The sequence below is a fragment of the Marmota flaviventris genome, chromosome X (genome assembly GCF_047511675.1).
Source record: "Marmota flaviventris isolate mMarFla1 chromosome X, mMarFla1.hap1, whole genome shotgun sequence".
In the NCBI taxonomy this organism is placed as follows: Eukaryota; Metazoa; Chordata; class Mammalia; order Rodentia; family Sciuridae; genus Marmota; species Marmota flaviventris.
This window is the reverse complement of record NC_092518.1, coordinates 94379399-94405256: the sequence shown is the minus strand read 5'-3', so window position 1 is coordinate 94405256 and position 25858 is coordinate 94379399. Positions and strand designations below refer to the sequence as shown.

Here is a 25858-nt window from a genome sequence, read left to right as displayed (position 1 = left end):
CTCTGTGAAGTATTTATGTAAAATGAAGATGATATGAATGGTTAAAAGATACTTTGCCCCAAATATAAAATATGATAAAAATTTAAATAGTTCCTTTTAAATGAATGTGAGGCAAGTTACAAGAGGGTTTAGCCAGGTGCAGTGGCACACATTTGTAATACCAGTTACATGGAAGGCTAAGGTGGGATGATCACAAGGCTAGCTTTGGAAATTTAACAAGACCCTATTTCATAGTGAAAAGTAAAGAAAGGACTGGCTGTGTAACTATGTGGTAGAGAATGTCTCTGTGTTCAATACTTAGTACCTACAAATTCTAATATAAATTAAAACTACAGAGCCCTTAAACACAGATGCATGGTTATACATGTTGTAGTGAGATATGCCACTTAAAAGTACATGGATCAAGGAACTGATTGAATAAACTTTGATTGATATTAATTGGTAAAGCACCTAGGCTGTGGGGCTGAGGCACTCTACTTTTCTTTCAATCCCCCTCCTGCCTGTAAAAGTTATCCTAAAATCCCTAGGGAAAAAAAAATACATTCTGGATCAAGTACTTTTCTCTGTCATCATTCCCCAAAGACTGAAATGAAATATGACAAACTGTACAAAAGGGAAAGGGTCATCTTGATTCAATGATAGAGTGTGAACACATGGAGCTGCCTCATCATCTGACTTGTTGGAATTATCCTGAATAGCAGGGCAGGAGGCCATTGTATGCCTTTGTCTTAGTGATTGCCTCTTTGTAATTCATGTCTTTCTTTTGACATTTTATTTTTCTTCTTCATTACCTTATTAAGGTAGAAAGAGAAAAAAAGGAAGGACAACATCTAGAACTGGGAGTGAGGAAGAATTAACAAAAATAAAGTTGAAAACCATTGCAGTAAAGTAGCAGGGAGGGTTGGGTTCCTTCTCTCCCTCAATATGATAGAGTTGGTAAGTTTACTTTGTACCTCATCATGAATTTTGACTTCAGTCTTTCCCTTGGTTACCTTTAGTCCCCACACCAGTGACATTTGTAAAAATACAGACAATACACACAATAAGAAGCAGACTATCTTGCAGCAGACCCATACCATCTAAGACTAGCAATAGTTTTAGAAAAGACAAACTAGTAGATAAGAGCCAACCACCTTAACATGGCATATAAGTTAGAGTGACAATATATGTTTTGCTGGTGACAGAGTTCTGTTTATACATTTGGTTTTCATGAAAGGAGGGAAGGAAAAAAATTACATGATTTTATGACAAGCCTGAGACAACTTATTCATTCAGGTTGGAAAAGCAAAGTTAAAAATCAGAAACAGACCCACCAGGCTAGATATGTCCAAATTCTGGTACTTTGGTAACTGTATTACGATTTCCAACAGATTAAATTTCAAATTGTAGAAAGGCTTCAGAATAAAGGAAGGCTTAGTATCCCACTAATAGAGCTTATTAAATTTAGATAAAACAGATGTTTTTCAATGGCAGCAGCTCTGAATCACCAAGATCAAAATGTACAAGGAAGAGGAGAATGAAAGCAAGCTGGTACTTAAACACACACACACACACACAAAAAAAAAAAAAAAAAAAAATACCATTTATATAGACAGTTTTAGAATCTGCTCACACTTGTACCTAAAGCTTTCTTTCAGTTAAACTCCATGAAAGAAAACATGAAGCATGGGATCCTTAAAACGATTATTTGTGTTGTTTTCCTGACATTCTGGAAGTGATTCTGGGAAAGCAGACTAAGCTTTATAGGCAGACAGTGCTGAGTTCAAACATCAGCTCTTTTACTATTTTTGACCTTTGTTAAATTGCTTATTCTCACTGAAGATCACTGAATCTCAGTATCCTCATCTGCAAAATGGGTGTATTTGAGGACTAAATAAGATGATGCATGTATAACACTTGGCTAACAGTAAGTACTCAACAGATACTGGCTTTTTGTTATTTAAAATTGGTTTTGCTCACGATGTTATGTGCAAATATATTAGGAAAAGTCTTCTAGAGCTTGATTAGGAGCTTTAGATTAGCAGGCTTCCAAGAGGGATGCACTCTGCTAAGCTATTGTAGGGTACAAAGAAAATATTAGAAATTCTATTTAGGAAAATTTTATCTAAAATATAAGAAACTATTTAAAATCTACTAATATTTAACATTTGAATTGACCCTGGTACTTTAATTTGGTCCATGTGAGGGTCACTATCACATACTCTAAATGAAGGACTGTGAGGAAGGCATGAGATCCACCAATTGGTGGGGTTTGAGAGTGGCACAACATTCATTCACTCATTTTCAACATACTGCAGTGTATTTCAGTTTATATTTGCTTGGTTAAGTAGATTCATAGTTCTTAATATTATGTTCAGTTTGTAGTATCTTTGTGTAAATCATCTTAAACCATATGACCATTATTAATAGGTTATCTAAAGTTAGATAAATTAACCTATGCTGAATGGGAAAGTAGCTTAAGAAGTTTCCTGTAAAGGAAAAATGAGTTGATGGTCATTCTAATAATGGAAGCACAAGGCAAGGGTAAGAAAATGGTGAAACTAAGTAACATTTCTCCTACCTTATAAGTTAGTGGCTGAAGTTATAAATTAAAAACAAAAATAATCTAATCAGACCTGAAAAGATGTCAGCCCCAAAACAAGAAAGTGTCAAGTACATTATTTAATTTTTATACCTGCTAACTTTAAGAACAAAGCTTCCTCTGAGTATATTGTGCTTTGATATATTAGCTAATGATTGTACTTCATAAACATACATAATGGGAATATGTGCTCAACTTTCTTTGCTTATAAGAATGCTCAAAGTAGATTGGAGACCACTGGTTTAGCTGAGGAAGGCAGTTGCTGCCTTTGGAGTCTCTCATCTCTTACTGTGTGCCTGCCTCTTACAGAGTTTGTTGTTTGGGTTTCTAAAATATTTTTATTTAAATTTTTTCCTAATGAGTTTAGTGTATGTAGGATGATAGATAATAATATATCTAAACCCATTGAAGATAAATTGAACAGAATTTAGGGAACTTCATTTCTTGATAAAAATTCATTGCATAGAAGTAAAAATCCAATCCCTGCCTTATAGATTTTAAAACTCTAGTTCAGAAAACCTAAGAAAATGTTTCAAAATAGTATACGAATGGGTTCTTGAGAAATAATGGAAATTCTTTATGAAGGCACAACTTATGTGATGAAATAGATTTGTTTCTGGGAACAAATATGTATACATTTCATTTATGTAAAATTTACCTGCAATTACCAGTAAGATAATAGCAGAATGTGTAAAACAGATTTTTCTAAAATAGGAGCTCATATAAACATTCCTCACAGCATTCCCATTATATATGATTTTAATAAGTGTTTTATACATGTCCATTTATTATTTAGTATTCTCTTTACTACATATTGAGTATCCCTTAGCTGAAATGCTTCTTAGGACTACAAATGTTAAAATTTTTTTAAATTTTCAGATTTTGGAATATTTGCATAGACTTGGGCATACCTGTTCTAAAATCCAAAATCTGAAATGCTCCAAAAGCCAAAACTTTTCAAATGTCATGTTGGTGCTCAAAAAATTTGTAATGAAGTAAACAAACAAACAACAACAGCAGCAAACAAACAAACAAAAAAAACACAATGCTTTCTCTGTGGAGTTTCTGAATGTACTCTCTCCTGTGGACTTTTGTAGCTTATTATTCTTTTTTTTGTCACAGTAGCACAATGAATTAGGTACTATTATTATCTCCACTTTATAGATGAGTAAATGGATGCTGGCATAAGTTAATACTTGCCTAAATGTTGCATAAGTACTATGCAATACAGCCAGGATCCAAATAAAATTATGTTTGACCTCAGAGCCCAAGCTCTTGATCATGCTGCTTTGCTAGGTTCTATAGAACTGTGAAATAATGCTTATATATTAATGATTAATTTTTCATTTTTAGGTGCTATTATTGACATTAAGTTACAGGAAGCTGTTGTTATACCTGAGAGACACGAGAGACATGCTTTTAATGGCCATTAGGGAAATAATACTCATTCAGGGTTGTAGATGAGGTTTCTAAATTCCAATTCAGTTTAAGAGGTTGTTCCTTAAGTTTTATAGTATTCTAACTTAGGGAACACAAGGATAAGATGCCTGGAAAATTTGAAAGTATATGTCAGGTTATTTTGTGTTAGTTTTTTAAAGGTAGAAACAATCTCACGTTTTCAGATTTCCCCAGATGGAAATTGTGAGTGGCCATGCTATAATCTGTTTTCCAAACCCACACATTTTTTTCCTTTCCAACACCATGACAGTACTGTTCTTATCATATATAGTAATGAATGACTCAAAATCATATTGAGTTTTAAAGATGAACTTGAATCATGAAGAAAAAAATATGATCATTATACTCTGGCAGAATATATTTTAAAGGATTTTCATCTGAAAAATAATTAAAGCAAACATGGGTTCTAGTAGTTCATTTCTAAAAACAGAATAGAGTAAATCTAGAAATTCCACAGAGAAAGCATTATGTGGAAGGAAATGAGAAATATTTGCCATATACACATTTAGCCATCTGTCCCTTTATGTATCTTATATTTTCCAGTTTTAGTTCTGCTCCACTAAATCAAATTTACAACCAATTCCTTTAATTTAGAGGGGAAGAACTTGTGGCCTAGGAGGCAGATTCTGATGATACCACTCTGGTCATCACAGCTTGAAGCCCAGAAGGCATTTTTCCTCCTGATGGGCAGTGTAGGCTGTCTCATAGAGAGTAGAGGCTTTTAAGAATTGAAGACTTGAACAATTCAAGAACTGTAGGCTAATCAGAGGGCAGTAGGTGATAACACCCTTAAAGGCTAAGTGAATCTCACAGGAGGCAAATAATAGAAAAATGTACTGAACCCATAGCTCTTTATCTCCCTCTCTCTTATCCTTCCATTATTCCTTCCTTGCTTTCTCTCTTTGTCCCTTTGTGCTTGTCTCTATTTGCACCCTTTCTAGGGGTCCCTCTCTTTTTGTACTTTCTTTGCCTCCCACTTACTTTTCCTGCTTCTTCCTTTTGTCTTCATCTCCATCTTTTTTCTTTGTCCATTTTTTTCTTTTCTTCCTTTCTCTCTTCTCTTCACTTCATCCTATCCCTTAGTTCTTCCCTCTGTTCTTCATGAATTACTCATCATGTCACATTAAATATGCATATATCTTAAAATTAATAGACATTATTTTCATTGAGCAGCAAGTGGGTTGTATTTATAACTGGAAAGGGAAAAACATCTCCCAATTAAGTAACACTGAACATATGGCTCGCAAGTGAAATTTTTCTTTGGAGTCACGGTCCTCACCAAAATAAGGTTCCTATTCTTTTTCCCTAAATATAATTATGTTTTTTGTTGCTCCTCTCTACCCTTAGGTTTGGTGAGTATTCAAATTGTTTGCATTTTGTTTTGTACCCCTTATTTCTTGAATTTGTAGAAGCCAATATTGCTTCTTAATGAGTAAAAGGGCTTATGTAGCTGGACATGGTGGCACACACCTGTACTCCTAGTGACTCAGGAGGCTGAGGCAGGATAATTCCAAGTTCAAGGCCAACCACAGCAACTTAGCAAGGCCCTAAACAACTTAGTGAAACCCTGTCTCAAAATTTAAAAAAAAATAAGGGCTGGGGATATGGCTCAGTGGTTAAATGCCTTGGGTTCAATCCCTGTTACCAAAAAAATAAAACAAAACAAAAACAACAAAGCAGCAACCATAAACCCCCTCAAAAACATATTTATAATTTTTCAGATGTAGGTTTGGGATTCTAATATTCTGAGTTTCTAAGATTCAAACATGTCATGGGTTTTTACTGTTCCATGTGCTCTAATGGGTAATGGCAGTTTATGAGATTTCCTGATGACTGAAACCCCCCATGAAGAAACTTTATTTTTAGACTGATGCATGGTTCATTTGCTTTACTTTGCCTATATAAACAGTGATTTTTAAAAAAAATTTGGTTTTAATTATTTCCTTTTCCTGAAAAAAAATGATTGTATGTAATATGAAGTCCCTCTGAGTTTGGTAACTTCCCACTGGTTAACCGATTAAGGGCATCAAAGTTTCAGAAAATGAATGAACAAATGAATAAATGGCTAGACAGATTCACTTAAATCATTCCTGTTGCATGCTATGTTGTTTATGATGAGCCTTGTAATAGCTGAGGTTTTGCCTCTTTCAACTAGTGTTTTTTTTTCTTTTTAGCATATTTTCCAGGGACTGTCACAAACCCTTTGATTCTTTGATAGCTAAATTCTTAATTTCTTTTCTTAAAATGTTCATTTTCATTAGAGTGCTATTTAACATTAGACATTAACTTTGACAGATGTTATTGCTGCTTCTCAATTAGGTGAAGTGTATTCTTGGGAAGGTGCCAATTTGAATTGAATATATTTGAATTTGGTATGTGAACTAAATTGTTGTTTAAAACCTTTACCCATCTATCATTGATGGAGCAGGCAGCTAGTTTTGTACATAAGTGTTTTGTTTTATTTTTTCCTAGTAAAATTTGAACATTTAGGAAATGACTTCCTATTCTAGTAAAGAGAATTTCATATGAATTTACTAAAAGATCCACTTGACAGTTCCTTAGATTGCTAGAATTTAAATTGGCAGATACTACTTTGGTATAAAATGCTTTTTATGGACAATATTAATATTTGAAAACCCCTTTTTATCATGCAGATTTTGAACAGACAGGAAGTCAAGCTCTATTTACCCATTGGCTACTAATGAATGCCATTGAATTATTATTTATCATCTTCAGGCAAAAACACTGTAGTTATGAGATCAGAATTGCCAATTAAAGCAAGCATTTAATTTTAAAATTTAAAAAAGAATCCATCCAGAGGTGAAAACTAAAGTATGGATACTCGAAGGAATTTTGAACTTGAATCAGAAAATCTGAATTGTATCCCTACTTCTATCATTAATTTAGCTGGGTCACCTCAATCAAGTCACTACCAACTCGGAACTGCAATATCCTAATGGTTCAGCTTTAACATTACGTGTTCTATATACTAAAAAAGAGCTTGGTTGAGGAAAGCTGAATCCTCTTGTTTATCGTCTATCCACACCAGCCTGGCAGCTCAGAGGTCAGTCTCCAGCTGCATTTTCGTCATTTTATAATCCCTTAAATCCTTGCTAGGCTTTCATTGCTAGTTCGGTTCCCTAGGAATTTGCATTTAGAGACACGTAGGGCTCCCTACCTTTGGAATTTTTCTATGCTTGTGAGTTTAATGAAAAGTTACTTAGAGTTGGATGAAAATCCCAAGAATCAAGTCTTGTTTGAATGTTTTCTCTAAAATCAGACTATTATGACTAATGTTTCTCTATTGTTTTTGAGCTTTGAAGTTACTATGTTGAATCTTAGTGTAGTGAAGCATTGTTGTCATTTGCTCCCATTATCTGTTATCATTTTCTCCCTTACTCATTATTCTAAATATTCTTATTTTTGAAGCTTAGAATGATTGAGCAACAAGGTTCCATATCATGAGAAAAGCTTGCTACCCTGATTCTGTTATGTTAGGTATTTGAAATCTTTATTGATTAGAAATAGGTTGAATTGCACCAAGCTAAAATTAAACTTTCCTTGGTTTGCTTAAGTGATATAGTAAACAAAATGGGATTTGCATCAAAGAGATTAAAAAATTAACTGTATGGCTACTTTAGAACATGTAGTTTTCATAAGAAAGCTAGAGCCAGATTTAAGGAGGCCTAGCATGATAATAAAAAAAGGCAGTCAATACTAAACTTTGGTGAGAATGTAGAGAAAATGAAATGCTCATACATTGCTGATGGAAATGTTGCATCATGCAGCCATTTTGGGAAACTATTTGTTGGTTCCTCAAAAAGTTAAAGATAGAATTAATTACCTTTATAACCAGTAATTCCACTCCTAGGTGTTTATATAAGAGAAATGAAAACATACGTCCTCACTAAAACCTCTGTGCAAATATTTGCAACAGCATATTCAATAATAGCCAAAAAATGGAAACAGCCTAAATGGCTATCCATCTGTGAATGGATAACAATATATGATATATTCATGCAATGGAGTATAATTAGGCAACACGAAGGATAAAATAATGATACATGGTACAACATGGGTGAAACTTCAGAAACATTATGCTAAGTGAAAGAAGCCAGACGCCAAGGCAAAATTACTATAGGATTCTACTTATACAAAAGGTCTGGAATAGGCAAATGCATAGAAAGTATATTCTTTCCCAGGACCTGTGGGTTGGGGCATGAGCAGTGGTTGCTAATGGGAAAGGGGATTTCTTTTTGAGGAGATGAAATATTCTAATATTGAGAGGTGGTGATTCTTGTACAACTCTGAATACACTAAACATTTTTGAATTGTATATATTAAATTTACTGGTACGTAAATTATATCTCAATAAGACTATATATATATATATATATATATATATATATATATATATATAATATATATATATATATATATAGGCAGCTGCGCTCAGTGGCACATGCCTGTAATCCCAGCACCTCAGGAAGCTGAGAAGGGAGGATTGCAAGTTCAAAGCCAGCCTCAGCCATAGGAAGGCACTAAGCAGCTCAGGGAGATCCTGTCTCTAAATAAAATACTAAATAGGGCTGGGATGTGGCTCAGTGGTTGAGTGCCTATGAGTTCCATCCCCAGTACCCACCCCCCAAAAAAATCCCCCAAAGCACTAGTGACTTAGCAGTATAGCTAAAGTGTATTTAAATTGTTTTATGCTAGGGACTGAGGGAAGCAGGGAACGGGGAATTAGTGTTTAGTTAGTTGTTGGTACTAGGGATTAAACCCAACATTGCTCTATCACTGAGCTACATCCCCAGTTCTTTTTATTTTTTATTTTGAGACAGGGTCTTACTAATTTGCTGACACTGGTCTTAAGCTTGTGATCCTCCTGTCTCAGCCTCCTGAATTGCTGGGATGACAGTAGTGTTCCACCACACCCAGGAGGAGTTAGTAATTAATGAATAGAGTTTCAATTGAGGAAAACAAAAAGGTTCTGGAGATGGATGGTGATGATGGTGTGAATGCACTTAATCTTTATGGAACTGTATATTTTAAAATGATTAAAATGTTAATTTATGTATATTTATCAAAATAAAAACACATAACTCTAAAAAATTGCATTTCATATTATTCTAATGTACAAGGCTTTTTTCCTTTCTTTTTAACAGGAAAATAAAAAAATGTGATTGGCTTTTTTATGCATGATATTCTTCTGAATTATGTATTAGAATTTCTCTCCAGTATGTGTGTATAGGGGAGATGCTTATATACACATGTCTTTATCTTGACTTTGAATGAGAGCTTAAAAGTCTTTTTTTTAAACTTTATTTGCCAGTAGAAAAATAAAAGAAGCTAAACCTCAGGAAATTTATGTTGTTAAATTATAAAATATTGAAGTGCTGATTTTAGAATATGAGTTATCACAATTTCCTGATTTTCTTGGTTAATCCTGGCTTCTTGAATAGGAGAAACATTTATACTTTACAAATATATAATATCTCTATATCTTCCTAAAATCATTTTCTTTTGTGTAACAAGAGAGAAAGAACAAGCACTAAAATGCATTGAAAATATAAACACAATGGATTAGTTTCGGAATACAAATGAAGGGATGAAAATGAAAAGAGAAGAAAATTTAGTAATAAGAAAGTCACTGAAAGGGGAATTAAATTATTTTCAAAGGCTATGGAACTTTGTTATGACCAAACAGTTGGTAGGGTCTAAGTTTTGGGCCTCAAAGGATTAATCTGTGAAAACACTTTCTAAGCCTGGCTGCTATATGTGACATTGGAAGAAGAATGACTTGAATGCCCATAGTGTCATTGATATTTTGGACAATCAGAGTGTGCTTGTTTTTCTTGATCAGGAAATGGTTTCTTATAAATAGTGTGTTATCTATCTACCTACTTACCTACCAACCTATCTACTATATAAAACATATATATTTCAGTCTGTTCCACTATTGCAGGAAGAAGTATGGCCTTACAAAATTTTTGTCCTTTAGAGTGGGATCCTTCCATAATTTAGCACTTGATTAATGGATCCAATCAGAGTTTGTATACTCAGAAATTCATTGCATGGGATTAATGATCTCCTAATTGTAATTTTATTTCCCAGATTAGCCTTATTTCCTGTAGTTTCTTAATTTTTGAGTCATTTTGAGTTATCATTTACAAGGGACATGAAATTTTGTATATTTAGTCTATAACTTGTATGATTTTTAAAATCTTTTTTGAATTGTGAGTCTTCTGTGGTATCTGGCCAAACTAGTATAAACTATTTTATTGTGTACAATATGATTATTACACACATAGCCAGAGATATATTACTTTTTGTATACTTTTCCTTTTTTTTTTTTTTTTTTTTTTACTTCCATTAACACTAGAGCCAGAGGTCTTCCAATAAGTTTCCATTAGTCTGGTTTTTATTCCCCTCAAAAGAAAAATAGAACTTTCTCAGATTATACAAGTAACACAAAGAGACATCAAGAAATGGATGTACAGGAAATTTTATTGTACATCTACTCTTTATAATCAAACGTGGTCACAGGATTGGCTGACAAACAATCTAGTCAATGCAAAAAATGGATGACTTCTAAAATTTGGGAGGGCTTTGAATATATTTAAAGATTATTGGTACCTTTGACATTTCATGGATTCTTTTTAATCTCTTACCTTTTTCAAATGATTGCATTTGAAATTAGGAAATTTCTTATTCAGTGATTGTTTTAATATTTGCTTTGTTTTCAACAGTGCCCTTAAAGATAGCCGTTTTCCCCCAATGACAAGAGATGAGCTGCCACGGCTTTTTTGCTCAGTGTCTCTGCTCACTAACTTTGAAGATGTCTGTGATTATTTGGACTGGGAGGTAAGATTAAGAAATTTTTAAAAGAACAAGTGAAAGTAACCCCTGATAAATGTTAAAAGCTAGTCCCAGAAAATACCTCATTTGATCCATTCTTATGAATAAATAAATTTCGCCATTGAATAGTGAGATTTGAATAATGGAATTTTTAAAAGGCAAAGTGCCATGTGTTGTTATAATCCATAAACTGAATTTGGCTTTCATTTTTGTCCTACTACCTCACTAGAGCATCTCATAAAAGCTGTTAATAAGTAGTAAGAAGGACTGAATGGAATTTATTTCTCCTTCTATTTTTATTCCAAAGCACTTTGTTGTAGCTGCTACCAAGTGATTAGGTGGTCAGAGGATACATCTCAGAAGCAAAAAGCAAGAGTTATTTAGGGTACGATACCACTTGGAGAAATCAGCTCATCATGACAAAGCACTGGTTAACTAGAATTAAATAATATAAATCATTCTTGGCTACCTCAATTCACACACTGAACACACTAACAAATTTATATTGAGAGTATCTCTGTGCTTTGGCATTATCAGAGAACCCTGTATCAATCATATTTTTATTCTTCTTTTGTATGTGGGGTTGGCTTATTAAGTTCACACATTCTCACCCTAATTTGCTTTAGTGGTTAAGAGGAGATGATTGAGTGTAGGTCTATGAAATTTTGCATGCACACACATACCCATATTATGGAATGCCTACTGTGTTCCAGGCACTATACTACATATACAAAAGTGGTACAATTTTTTCCTTACTATAAAGCATCTTATGTTGTATAGTAGAGAAAAAATGTGTATAAAAAGTAAGAAGGAATAAGTGCTATCAGAATTAAACAATAGAAATTCAGCCATAGACACAGCATTTTCTCTCATGCTGCTCATAAATGGCATTACTATATCATTATGATATAACATGTTTTAATTCTAATGCTGTTTTAGAAGAACTGGCCCCCCATGGCAACTGTAATATTTTGCCTTGTGGCCAAATCACTGTCTTCACAGTTAATTGAACTCGAGTTTTATTTCTGGCTTTATTCTGATTTCTTCTGAGACTTTGGGCAGTTTATTTTACTGTGATTCACTTTTTCCATGTACAGAATAAGACATTTGTAAAGTTCTTGATATTCATTTGAAAAAAAAACCTTTGTTATAGAAATTATTGTTGTTTTCCCAGACCTATTTAAAAACTTTTCTGCATAGGATGAAGGGAGTTCCTTCTGGGTTTCGTGAAACATTATCAAAATATGAAAGCATCTTAGTATTTTGTGGAAGAAATAAATTTGGAAAAGGAAGGAATAAAACAATCCAATAATGCTGATCCTAACAGAGTTGGCATGTGTAAAGAATTTTGTATAATTAAAAATTTCCTACTTTATTGTGTTTCTAAGTTTGTTGTTCCTATTTGTTTTTCCTTAAAGAGAAGTTTACCAATATTATGGAAATATTTCCCAGTTTGTCCGTCCTTCCTGCCTCCCTCCCTCCCTCCCTCCCTCCCTCCCTCCCTCCCTCCCTTCCTTCCTTCCTTCCTTCCTTCCCTCCTTCCCTCCCTCTCCTCCCTCCCTCCATTCCTTTCCTTCCTTTCCTTTCCTTCTTTCTCCCTCTCTCTCCTTCCCCCCCTCTCACTCTCCCTCTCAATTTTGGGGACTAGGAATTTAACTCACGGCACTTAACCACTGAGCCATATCCCCAGCCCTTTTTTATTTAAACAGGGCCTCAATGAGTTACTTAGGTCCACGCTAAGTTGCTGAGGCTATCTTCGAACTCGTGATCTTCCTGCCTCAGCTCCCAAGCTGCTGGGATTACAGATGTGCACCATTGTGCCCAGTCCTAGTACTTTATTTTTAAATGGTCCCAAATCATGTCCTCCTTTTATTAATATATATGACAGTTTAGAGGCTGCTTTTAGTTTTCAGACTGCCACTTTTTCTTCTGTAGCCAGAGTTTCAGTTTTGCTTTCTAGATTGCAGGGTGCAGTGTGTGTAGGGGAGTGATCATAGAGGCAAAAGCCCAAGATCTAGGGGATGACCAAGCTAAAATACACTTCTGTACTTACTAGAAGCCACTGAATTGGAAATACAGTTAAGGCACAAGCTCTTGCATGTATATTGAATGTATAGTGTATGAATATATGCTTGTATTTCAAGAGAAGGAAAAACAGGAGAATCCAATGGCTATTAAATGGGTACAGATAAGCTCAGAGTACACCATCATCTTTTTTGCCCATTCCAAGAATTATCTAAAATTAACCTTGATGTTATTGGGCTTTTATGTTCATGACATGGATATGTTTTCTGTTAAAAGGGTAGGAAGTAAAGCACATAATAATAAGAACTGTGTGCTCTTTCAGAGTCTATTTATCCTCTTTGGACACCATCTGCCAGCTTGAGTTTCTGGAAGAGTCTATATTGCTTCTCCTTGATCTTGTATATTTAATATATTTAATATTCTTGTATATTTAATATATAGTCTTATATATTTAATATAATCTGCTTGGTCTTATATATTTAATATATTCTTAGTCTTGTATATTCAATATATCCTCTTTGGGTACTATATGCCAGCTTGAGTTTCTAGAAGATTCTATATTGCTTCTGCTTGGTCTTGTATATTTAATACGTTCTTTAAACAGGTGTTGAAACACAAACTTGCACACAAATGTTCAAAGCAGCACTATTCACGATAGGCAGAACCTGGAAACAACCCAAATGTTTATCAGTACATAAATGGATAAATAGGATATGGTATATCTTCTTACTCAACTATAAAAATAAATGAAGTACTAATGCTTGCTACAACATTAATTAACCTTGAAAACATAATGTTAAAAGAAGCCACATGCAAAAGCCCACCTACTATCTGATTCCATTTATACGAAATCTCCAGAATGGGCAAATCCATAGAAATAGAAAGCAATTCATGGTTGTCAGGGTTTGGGGGGAGGGGTGAATGGAAAGTGACTAATGAGTACAGGGTTTCCATTTGGAGTAATGAAAAAGTTCTGGAATTAAATTATGATGATGTTTGCACAACACTGTGAATATAGTTCATGCCACTGAATTATTTGGTTTTCTATTATGTATATTTTACCACAATAAAACATGGAAAATAAATTTTATACATATATAACAATGGTCCATGATAGTAATTTTAATTTATTGAAGAAGAAAAAATTTAAATCCAAAGAATATAAATAAGGAGATGCCAGTTATTCACAATTATACTATTCTGTGATAACTATGGTTAATATTTCAAAATACAGGCAGAACCTCCATATCTGTGGGTTCTGTATACATGGATTCAACCAACTACATATTGAAAATATTTTGAAAAGGAATTGCATCTGTATTGAATAATAGACTTTTTTCCTTGACATTATTCCCGAGACAATATAGTATAATAGCTGTTTACATTGTTCTAAGTATTATACATAATCTAGAGATGATTTAAAGTGGGAGGATGTATGTTGGTAACATGCAAATACTATGCCACTTTATATAAGGGACGTTAGCATCCTAGGATAATGGTTTGGAGGAAGTGTCCTAGAAAAAGTCCCCCATAGATACCAAGGGACAGTGGCATTTCTTTCCATCTGTGTTTTTGTATCAGTAAATCTGCATATTTGATTATGAGATCATATTTAATATTCAGTTATAATTTAAAAGAAAATTCAGGGAAATCTTTGTTTATTGTTCATCTGTATGTGTAAGTTTATTATTTATATTGTGAATTTCCTTTGTGAAAAGTCAGTCTATATTTATGAAAGTATACCTTCACTTTGGGGAATTCTATACTGTCAAATAAGTACACCATTTCTTTTAAGGATAAAATATCCTATTCCCTATAAGTATTTAATTTTAACCCAAAATGCAAAGTTCTATATATGTTTACACTACAGGTGGAAATAAGAAGATTATTTTGAAAATTTGATAGAGAATTTTTAATAGAGAATTTTAAAGTTAAAGTTAGATAATGAACATGTTTTATATAAGCAGAAGCCTCTAACATAGGGATTTTCTGGTTTGAAATTTGACTTCTATTGGTGAAGTGTGTTATAGTGGTGGAATCCCTCGTTAAAGGGACAAAAATGCACACAGATCAAAGCAAAAAAAAAGGGCAATGTCTAGAAGTCCCGAAGCATAGAGGTAGATAACTTTGCTAAGAAAGAGAGACATCCTTGTGTTCATGAGGGTAAGGGATGTGATTGGTGATAAGCCGACTAATTTTCAGATGTTCAGGAAAGAAATGGACTGCCACAGGTCTGGCTACCATCTTATTGTCTTTTTCATCAAAGGTTAAAAGAAATCTATTTGAACTCTCCTTTGGTAACATGTTTCTAGTTTTATAATGGAAGTTAGTAGGAAAATAAGATTTTACAATATGTTTTGGGTGCTTGTTTTATAATGTAAGAAATGTTTGATAAATGGTTTCAAAAGTGAGTCTAATTAATTCCAAGTCAATATTGAATTGTCCATATGTTGTATTTCCACAAAGTAATAATTATAACATTTGAAATGAGTGTCTATAGATAGCCTCTCAAGGAGTCTAAATAGTTATTTAAAGACAACAAAATTACCCATAGAAGGCTATAAATTATAGATAGATTGGAGCAGTGGCCTAACTCTTCCAAGAGTTTCTGATCATCACCCACATAGTGATCTATTTAGTAACCTGGTAGGTATACAAGTATGAAGAGTAAATAATTTGGAGAAAGAATTCATTAACTGATAGATTACAATATCTACCTAAAAGACCAAAATGGTTCTGAAATGAGAAGAATTGCTCCCCTAGGGAGAAATCCAACATGGTGTGCCTTATGTTTGAACACAAAAACTAATCACCATTGTTCTGAGCTCTTCAGTGGACATTATCTTAACTCTGAATGACAGGATGATTGACAGACATGGAGCTTTAGAAAGAAAAAAAAACAACTCATGAGTATGTCGGAGCCCTCCAAAATGACAAATAGCTTGGAACTAGTGTAGTTAAACTGTTTGGGCATCATGTTTCCTTTTAAGAAATCTGAAAGGGTATAAATCCAGTGACATTACTAGAGTTTGACTTGAGGGGTAATTCTAGGTGTGTCATTTCATAGCTGCTCATTTTCAGGATGATATAAATGAATAAGCTTTTTGTTTGTAGAAGAACTTGTATAGCAAGTATGATACCAGTGATTTTGTGGGAGCTAATATAGCACTTTGCTGACAGAAGTCAAAATATTTCCTAAATTGTAATCAGGCATCTTTTACTTTGAAGCTATAGAGACAAGATCATTTAAAGAAAGGCATGAAGAAGAAACATTTTCTGTATCCTAAAGTAAATGTTTAGATCATGTTTTAGTATATTAATGACATCTTCCCAAACCTGAAGACATTTTTCTTGTATCTAGCTTCCTGCACCGTTGATATCTCACTTGTCTATACAGCCATCACCTGGGCAATACATTGTTGTCCTAAGACAGTGTGTTGGTTCCTTTTTAGTATATGACATTTACATGGATTCGACCCATTCAGGTGGGACTGGCCAGTATGTTTCTTCTGTGGTGCCAAAATCTGTCCCTGCAGTATAAAACTAGATCTCTGAGTCCCTAGTCTTCTGTCCCTAAAATACCAAAGCATGTATCATTTTGTATGAGCCTTGTAGACTCCTGGTACTCAGAGAACTGCATTTCACTTTAAAAGCAACCTCTAAAGAACTCCTCTTGAGCAATTGCAGCTCCATTTCTGACGTATTTAGTTGCAGTAAATAATAGGACGCTTTTATAACAGCCTTTATGAGAGTAAACAGATGAGATGAACAAATTGGCTACCGTCATTATCTCCCATATATTTTAGAAGTTAATGTTCTCCTATTCACCCTCACTCCCCCAAAAAGGTTTACTTTTTTTTTTTTTAGCTCCTTTTAATGTACCACTGAAAACAGAGTTCCCATTCATACACAGATGGTTAGCGTGACTCATAAAGTCAGCACGTGAAATGACTTCTAGTTGTATACGTTCTGTTTCCTCCCTTGGTTATATTTTCCCAGCTATGAGGTATATCATGCTCTCTTATAATTTAAAATTCCCGCCTCACTAAAAAACATGGGCCTTTTACATCTAGAAAATGTACTTCACATCTATTTTCCCAGAGACCTTGATATTTTTGTGTAAAACATCACTATCATGGTAATTTAGTCTTTATCTTGATATTCTAAATGTTGGTTCAAGTGCTGTGGAACACTGGGAACGTGCTTTATATTTCTTGGCCATCTAGAAAGAATTTGTGAGCATCAGCAAGTCAGTGTATAAGAAACCTAGTGGAGAAGCAAGCTGTACCAAGTAATGTAACTTTTTTGGGGATACAGGGATTCGACCCGGGGTGCTTAACCTATGAGTCACATCCCCAGTCTCCTTTTTATAATTTTTATTTTGAGACAGGGTCTTTCTAATTTACTTAGGGCCTCGATAAGTAGCTGAGGCTGGTCTGGAACTTGATAAACTTCTGCTTCAGCCTCCTGAGCTGCTGGGATTACAGGCATGCACCACTATGCCTGGTGTAATATAACTTCTTTGAAGGTGATTTAATGCAAAGAAATTTTCATTAGCTGTTAGTACCCTTAGAAATGGGTAGCTTAGAACATTCTCTGGCTTCCTGCTTTCCTATGTTCTTTGGCCAGGGGCGGGGGGGGGGGGAGGTTCTGCTTCTTTCCTCATAATACACAAACTCTTTTTCTGCTCCTTCCCAAGGAATGCCATTATGATCTATTCTTTTATGTAGTGTTTGCCTATGTGTGTGTAACCCCAGCATTTAATAAAAAGTGCTGAATTTTGGGAATAAGAAGACCTGGTTTTGTTCCTGACTATCACTGCCCAGCTTTGTGACTTTTCCAGACCTCAGTTCAGTTTTGCCAGGAAGCTGAAAAGGTTGGACTAGTTAATACCTCAGGTTTCTTTGGACACAGAATGTGGTTCTATGACTGACTTCCTTTTTTAAAAAATTGCTTCTGTTTCATTTTAAATCCAGAGACTGAATCATCAATAGCCATTTAGAAGTCATAAGAAGAGGTCCCTAACTTTTAAAATGGCCATTGTCAACCTAAACATAGGCAACAAAAGTGGAAAATGATTCAATTTTTAAAATTGTACATATTCTAGATTTCTTTTCCTCAATAGAATTGTCTTCGGGAAGGAAAATACTCTAAGCCATTAAGGCCTCTATTTTTATTGCATCATCCCTTGTTTTAAGTCAATATTATATATTGAGATGAAGCAAGTATATTAGGGAAAGATTATTTACATTACAAGTAGATATTTTGCTTTGCATAAGGACTCATTCTAGGGTCTCATTTTCTTCCTCATAACTTCAGGATTAATTCATTTATATAAATGAAATGCACATGTAACTTTTTTTGTAGTACTGGTAATTGAACCCAGGGGTACTCTACCACTGAGAGGTATACCCACAGTACTCCCCACCCTGTTTTTTGTTTTTTGTTTTTTTTTTTTTGAGTCAGGGTCTTGCTAAATTGCCAAGACTAGTGATCATCCTGCATCAGCCTCTCAAGTCACTGGGATTACAGGTGTGCATCACTGGGAGGTGTGCACCACCATACCAAGTTCCCACGTATAACTTTTTAAGAAACAAATCTCTTTTGTAGACTGAGTTGAACCATTTTGAGTCAGATACTCAGTGTACATCTCCAATCTGCATATGATTTTTCTTAATTTCCTATCAGGTAAACATTACTACATATTGAGTATGTCTGTCAAGAGATGGTTCTCCCTAGCATTTGGAAAATAAAATAAGTCTTTCTAGATTCTGATAAAATTTTATAACTTTGATTTTCTTATATATAAATTTATCTCCTTCCTCATCCCCTTTTTAAAAAATGGTAGGAATGTATTTTTCTAACTTCTGATGAAAAGAGGCTTTTTATTTAAAGGTCACCTGTGTTGCCTGAACTTTGCTTGGGAAACATCAGGATGTTCAGTTTTCATGGAATGCTCATTATAATTAATCATTACTGAGATTTTTTTTCCTTAATTATACTCTGAGTTTTCACTTGTTCTCTGCAAAACCTTAGGGTAAGAACAGTTTCTTTCATTGCAAATGATATATAAACATGTTTGGCTTCATAGCTTCTCAAAGCACCTGTTCATTAACTTTGCTTTATTTAAAATCTTACTAATGCTTTAAAAGTTTGTGGGGGTGATTATTAGATAGTTCAGGTATTTTAGAGCTATGTGTCAGTTGTTATTTAAATAAATGTTATCAGGTTGTTGTTCAGTAGCCATTGTGACTAAATTGGCAGGCTTGTGTTCTTGATAGACAAGATGTCTAAATCTCCTACATGAATCAAAATTGGTACTAATTAGTCCTTTAGTAAGCTCTGCAAAAGCCAAGAACTGGTCCATGGAGACTGAACTAATTTCTAAGCTAAAGGTGACTAATTTGCAGGGATTTTAGAGAACAACACACAAATGTATCTTGGTCAAGGGAACCTTTGCAGTTGTTTTCACAAAATAACCAGGGGAGAAAAAAAAAACTTCATCTGAGGTAGATGATGAATCAGAGTTTTCATAATAGAATATGTTAAAAGGTTACTGGTGTCTAAGTGATGGCTTGCAACCAATTATCCTCTTTGATTTTTGTTTCTAGTATTTGTTCTAAATCTTCTCAAAGGCTATTTGAAAGCAAAGACAGCTATAGGAATGGGTCAGATAATGGATAAAAACAACCTAAAATGTATTCCTTGGTGGTGTCTCAGTTGGTTCAAGAGAAAAAATATATTTTAAGTCACTAAGAATTTTATCTAGGTAGTACTAGGATTACAAGCCATCTTTATTTTTCCCTTCATAATTTTCTGAAGAGATTTTTTTCTTATAACATGTACAAACTATTTCATGAACAGATTAAAAATAATTCATGGTTGAAGTTTACAAAAGTAAAAGTTACTGAGTCAAAAAAAATAGCAGAATTGCATCAACACTCTTTAAATTTTTACAATTTGGCCCAGTTCTGAAGGAATCATGTTCACCAGATGGGCACCTGCAAAACTTCTGGCTAGCTTCTCAAATTGGTGGGTGGAATGAAATGACACAGTCATGACTGTGAGGATTTGATGGGCAGATCCTAGATAGCCTGGAGTCCAAAAAAAATGGGGGGGTTGTGTCAGGTTTAGGAGGAGTAGTGGTTTATTAGAATCTGTACAAATAATTATCAGCCTCTCTGATTAAAATCTCAATTTTTCTTGCCCAAAGAGTTGTTACTCAAGAGTATAAATTTGAAGTAGACCCAAGTTTGAAGCATTTTCCACTCGTGTTGAATTTGTGTTCACTAGGCAAAGGAAGAGACACTATTTTCACAAGGCTGAGCTGGGGTGGAGCAAAAAGTACTGTGCAGTGACGAGCATAAAAGGGGGATATGCTGCACTGGGAATTTTGTATTCTTTAGGGCAATAGCACATTTATTTATTTCCTCTATATAAGAAATGCCAGACTCTGGCTCAGAAGTTTGAACTGTCTGATGCAATGTTTGTTTCTGTCTGTGGTAGCCTGGATCATTTTGTGACAGCACATGCACATCTTCTATGATGCCAACATCAAAAGGTTAGGGTGTATGCCAAACACCCTGAGGTCCTCTCATAAGGAACCAGAGACACCTTCCATTCAGTTCAATGGTATTGGCACATTGAACCTGGCAGGTCAGTCTTATGTGAATGGCCAGTAACTGACTGTGTGGTTAATTACATAGTATGTTTTGTCAAATTATTTTGTCCAAAAAGCATGTTGAACAACTTTTGCTACTTTGACCTCCTGTTTTTTTTTTTAATGTTATTCAAGATGAACTCAATAAAAATGAGTAGAGTGAGCCATGGCAATATTTTTATTCTTTCAGGGAAACCCATCATTTGGTTTTGAAAATGGGGATGAATGGGACTGATTGTGGCATGGACTAAGACAGGATTCCACCTGAGAAAGTAGACTGGTTCTGTTGGCTGTCCAGAATATGATCAGAGGCAGATTTGGCATTGAGGATCATGACTTTGGAAGTAATTGTGGACCCACATGGTCACAGGTTTGCATGGAGCCTATTCAACTTAGCCAGAGCACATTTTATACACATTCATGTTTTTAGCCAGATGGCTTTTGTTGTTGTTTCCGCCTATTCAGGTCATAGGCTTGCTAAATAGGCTTGCAGGCAAAAGTTAGCACCTTTTGTAGTGCTGCTAGTGGATCACAGGACTGACACTTGCCTTATAGACAGATTAGGTATTAAGCTTTGACTATGCAATTGTGAGGAACATAATATGAACCGTGTATTATAATGGGGTGGGAGGGGCACTCTTTTTTTTAATGTTCTTGTGTTCAGGGTCACTGCATTAGAGGATAATAGTTTTAAGTGAAGCCACATTTCTAACAAGGGACCAGATAATGAGGATAAATGAAATCTGCAGACAGTCTCAAAGCTTCATTTTAACCATTATTTATAATCTCTTCTTCTACCAAACCTTTTACTATGTAGCAAAATTGATTAATTTGTGTGTATCTCTACTTTCTCTGCCCACATCCACTCTAATAGAGAAATGAACAAGAGGAAAGAGGATGGGCTGAGATCAGGTGGAGTTGGGGATGCATAATCCCCAAACTAGATAATCAACTCCAGAATAATCAAGATATATTTTAGGGTTTTAATATTAATCTTGATATTTAATCATTCTGAACAATGTCAAAACAAAATATTGTATAATAGCATTAATAAAAATCACTTGTTGTGGAATGGTTCAGAATAAATATGGCCTTCTTTTTAGCATGAAATAGGACTCTGTTGAACTGGTCTTAATGTTCTCTCAGCACACACAGATACAGCTCTATTTAATTCCATATCCTCTTATCTATAAGTCCTACATTTAATTTACTACCATTAGAATTGTTTTATAGCTTTGCTTAGCAAAAGTACAGTCTTGATTAAAAGAATATTATCACAGCTGATGGACCTTGAAAGCATTTTTTCTTAAGACTTTCTAATAATTTTGAAAGTGATCTGCAGACTCCCATAAGGCTAGATTTGCAAGTAACCATTTGTTGCTCACCTGCCTCTACTTTGCACAATGGAGGATTAGTTAAGGGTTTGTTTCCTGACATAGTTTTCCCAAATGCTGCCTTCCTTCTTCATTCTTAGAAAGTTACTGTGATAGCATTTTATAGCAGGTATGCAGCTGGGAATCCCACTTCCCTAGTTAGTTGATCTCTTATCCAGCTGATAAATGCCAACTATAGCCTTTGCTTCCTGGGATGCTGCTGGACTTTAGGATTCTCCAATCTATAAAAGGGGGGATTCAATTACTAGGCATGAAGATTACATTTTGGAGTTGCTGCTATAACACGTGCCTCCCTGAAACAATATGGAATCTATTTCTGATGCTCATTTTGGTGGAGATGACTTAATTTGAAAAGCCAGTAATTTCCACAAGGTGGCCAGAATCAGTCATTCTCCACAGCAGGCCATTTTCCACTCTCCTGTTTTGATTGTACAGTGTGACTATTTGGCACCATCTGCGATTCTGAGAGTGAAGAAAATGTTATTGCTCAACAAGTGACAAAAGTTATTATGCTTTTGATCCTGTTAAGAATGTTATTCTCTTGATTCTGATGGTTGAAAAAAAAATGAGTCACTCTGGTTTTGGCTTTGTGGAGTATATATTTGACCTATGAAAAAGTTATTTTTCACAAAGGATTCACTTTAAAATCACTATATTTTCATTTCAATTTATAGGGCTTTCAATTGTTCAGAATCATAGGAATCCATCAAAAATTAAAATTTATAAATGTTGCAAGAAAGAAAAATGTGATAATTTTGACTTTTTAAAATCAAAGTTGATGGTGGAGCCTTCTTAAAATACAAATAGAGCACTCTTATTCATGAATAATTTTCATTTTGCTCAACATGTCCTTAGACTTTGAGTTAATCTCATATAAACACCTTTATTGAGATATAATGAACATACCATACAATTAGTAAATTGTTTAAAATTATTTTTTTAAATTACTCTTTTAATTGTTAAATTACTAGGCTTTAAAATCTCTGACATTTTTGTTGAAGAACACAGGTTGTACTCCTAAAAAGAAAGGATTTATGCGTCCGAATTACACCCCCATTTGCCTAAATCACTTCTCCCACTCCAGTACATAGCCACAGTTTGTCAGAGCTATGATGGTTATTAGAGGTCACCTCATTCAAGTAGGATAAAAATCACCTGGCGAGTTGTTCTTTTTCCAAAGTCTACTTGCTGAAGCATAAAATCTCTTGAAATTCTGATAAACTTTTCAGCCTCTTCCCCCATCATGCCAATTAAATATTAATAATTTGTGTGACACTCTCATCTCACAGATAGACATTCTTCCTCTCACAATTTTGACTAGACATCTTAATAAACACCAAAATTCTTTTCAATTTCAGTATGACAGATTTTTTTATAAATAGAATGAAAGATTCAAGATTCACTTCAGTGAATGAAGGGGCATAAATTACTTATGCTGTATATTTTTTATAAAAAACAAATTATGAAGAATCTGATATTGTTGAAGGAAAAAATTCAGAGTCACTGAACAGGAAGTCAGTATACAGAAAATGTTGCAAATTTGTCATTGCCTCTGTGCTATGTCAGGCACCAGAGAGATTACTAGATGTCCTTTATCCTAGAAATGCCTGATAGCTAAGCACTCATATTTCTTCTCAGCTGTCCACAGTCATTTCCCACAGGGTATGGGAGGTCTTATTGTGTTAGTTTTTAAACAGCTGCCCTGGTTGCATTTTTAGTAGAAGGAGATTCATAAGAATGTTGATATTAAATAGATAGAAGAAATAGCCACAGAGATATGCTTTAATAAAAAAAAAACTCCTGAGAAGATCTGACAGGCTGTAATGGATGGATGTTTGGAGATCTGAGGATCAAACGAAATGGATTTCCCAGAGGAGTTTTTATTCCCTGAAAAATTAGAAAATTTCATGCTAGGGGCAGAAGCAGGAAAAAAGGTTTTCATTCACCCCTTTTCTTCTTCTAAAGCTTTACTTCCATACAGATGGAAAGATTAAGGTCTATGACTTAACTCACCTGCTCTGACAAGAAGCCACCATCCTGGGGGATAATGTTCACCTGGTTTTACATCTATACCCCCCATTACCTTGGATACTTCACTTAGTAAACATTGATTTGACTCATCCACAGAATTGAGAGAATGTAGTGGGGTGTTTATGCTTTTGAAATTTTATTTTTATTGTCAGTGTTCACAAAGAGATTAAGAACTTTGATCTTTCGTTAGTTAGTGTACACTATTCTATGTAAGACATGAGGGGAGTAATACTCCATTGTGTATAAATGCCACATTTTTTTATCCATTCATCTATTGAAGGGCATCTGGGTTGGTTCCACAGTCTAGCTATTGTGAATTGTGCTGCTATGAACATCGATGTGGCAGTATCCCTGTAGTACGCTCTTTTAAGGTCTTCAGGGAATAGTCCTAGAAGGGCAATAGCTGGGTCAAATGGTGGTTCCATTCCCAGCTTTCCCAGGAATCTCCATACTGCTTTCCAAATTGGCCGCACCAATTTGCAGTCCCACCAGCAATGTACAAGAGTACCCTTTTCCCCACATCCTCGCCAGCACTTGTTGTTGTTTGACTTCAGAATGGCTGCCAATCTTACTGGAGTGAGATGGTATCTTAGGGTGGTTTTGATTTGCATTTCTCTGACTGCTAGGGATGGTGAGCATTTTTTCATGTACTTGTTTGATTGATTGTATGTCCTCCTCTGAGAAGTGTCTGTTCAGGTCCTTGGCCCATTTGTTGATTGCGTTATTTGTTATCTTATTGTTTAATTTTTTGAGTTCGTTGTATACTCTGGATATTAGGGCTCTATCTGAAGTGTGAGGAGTAAAAAATTTGTTCCCATGATGTAGGCTCCCTATTTACCTCTCTTATTGTTTCTCTTGCTGAGAAAAAAACTTTTTAGTTTAAGTAAGTCCCATTACTCTGCACTAAAAAATGACAAAATCATGGAATTTGCAGGGAAATGGATGGCATTAGAGCAGATTATGCTAAGTGAAGCTAGCCAATCCCTAAAAAACAAATGCCAAATGTCTTCTTTGATATAATGAGAGCAACTAAGAACAGAGCAGGGAGGACGAGCAGGAGGAAAAGATTAACATTAAACAGAGACATGAGGTGGGAGGGAAAGGGAGAGAAAAGGGAAATTGCATGGAAATGGAAGGAGACCCTCATTGTTACACAAAATTACATATAAGAGGTTGTGAGGGGAAAGGGAAAAAAAAAAACAAGGAGAGAAATGAATTACAGTAGATGGGGTAGGGAGAGAAGATGGGAGGGGAGGGGAGGGGGTATAGTAGAGGATAGGAAATGTAGCAGAATACAACAGTTACTAATATGGCATTATGTAAAAATGTGGATGTGTAACCGATGTGATTCTGCAATCTGTATTTGGGGTAAAAATGGGAGTTCATAACCCACTTGAATCTAATGTATGAAATATGATATGTCATGAGCTTTGTAATGTTTTGAACAACCAATAAAAAAAAGAAAAAAAAAAGATATGAGGGGAAAGGCCAGTTTCCTTTTGATTGTATGCTAATCAAAGGACAAGCATATTAGTTTTTAAAAACATTAGCAAGAAAGAGCCCACTCTTACTTAGAAAATGATCTTTTTTAGGTCATCACCAAAAGTTTGTTTGACATTTTAAAAAGTTAGGCTAGGAAAATAGAAATGCTGGGCAAAAATACCTTGCTCATGAATTAGTTGAAATCTTAATTGCTCTTAAATGGAAAGGTGATGTGATGTGTGATGTATGTCTGGTTTTCATATTGTTTTCAGTCTTATCTGACAGTATTTTTTTGCCTACATATAAATCAAGGTCTCAAAAAGACTGGACAGCAGTGCATGGTGGCACATGCCTATAGTCCCAGCTACT

The 25858-nt window shown here is 34.7% G+C and overlaps 1 protein-coding gene across 3 annotated transcripts in view; it reads left to right on the top strand.

The window, feature by feature from the left end:
* Positions 1–25858, top strand: part of Ammecr1 (AMMECR nuclear protein 1) — a 143821-nt gene that overhangs the window by 81597 nt on the left and 36366 nt on the right. For all 3 annotated transcript variants that reach the window (XM_071606683.1, XM_071606682.1, XM_027930768.3), the window contains one exon: positions 10789–10903. In XM_071606683.1, the coding sequence (XP_071462784.1) occupies positions 10789–10903 (115 nt within the window). The remainder of the gene's footprint in view (positions 1–10788; positions 10904–25858) is intronic.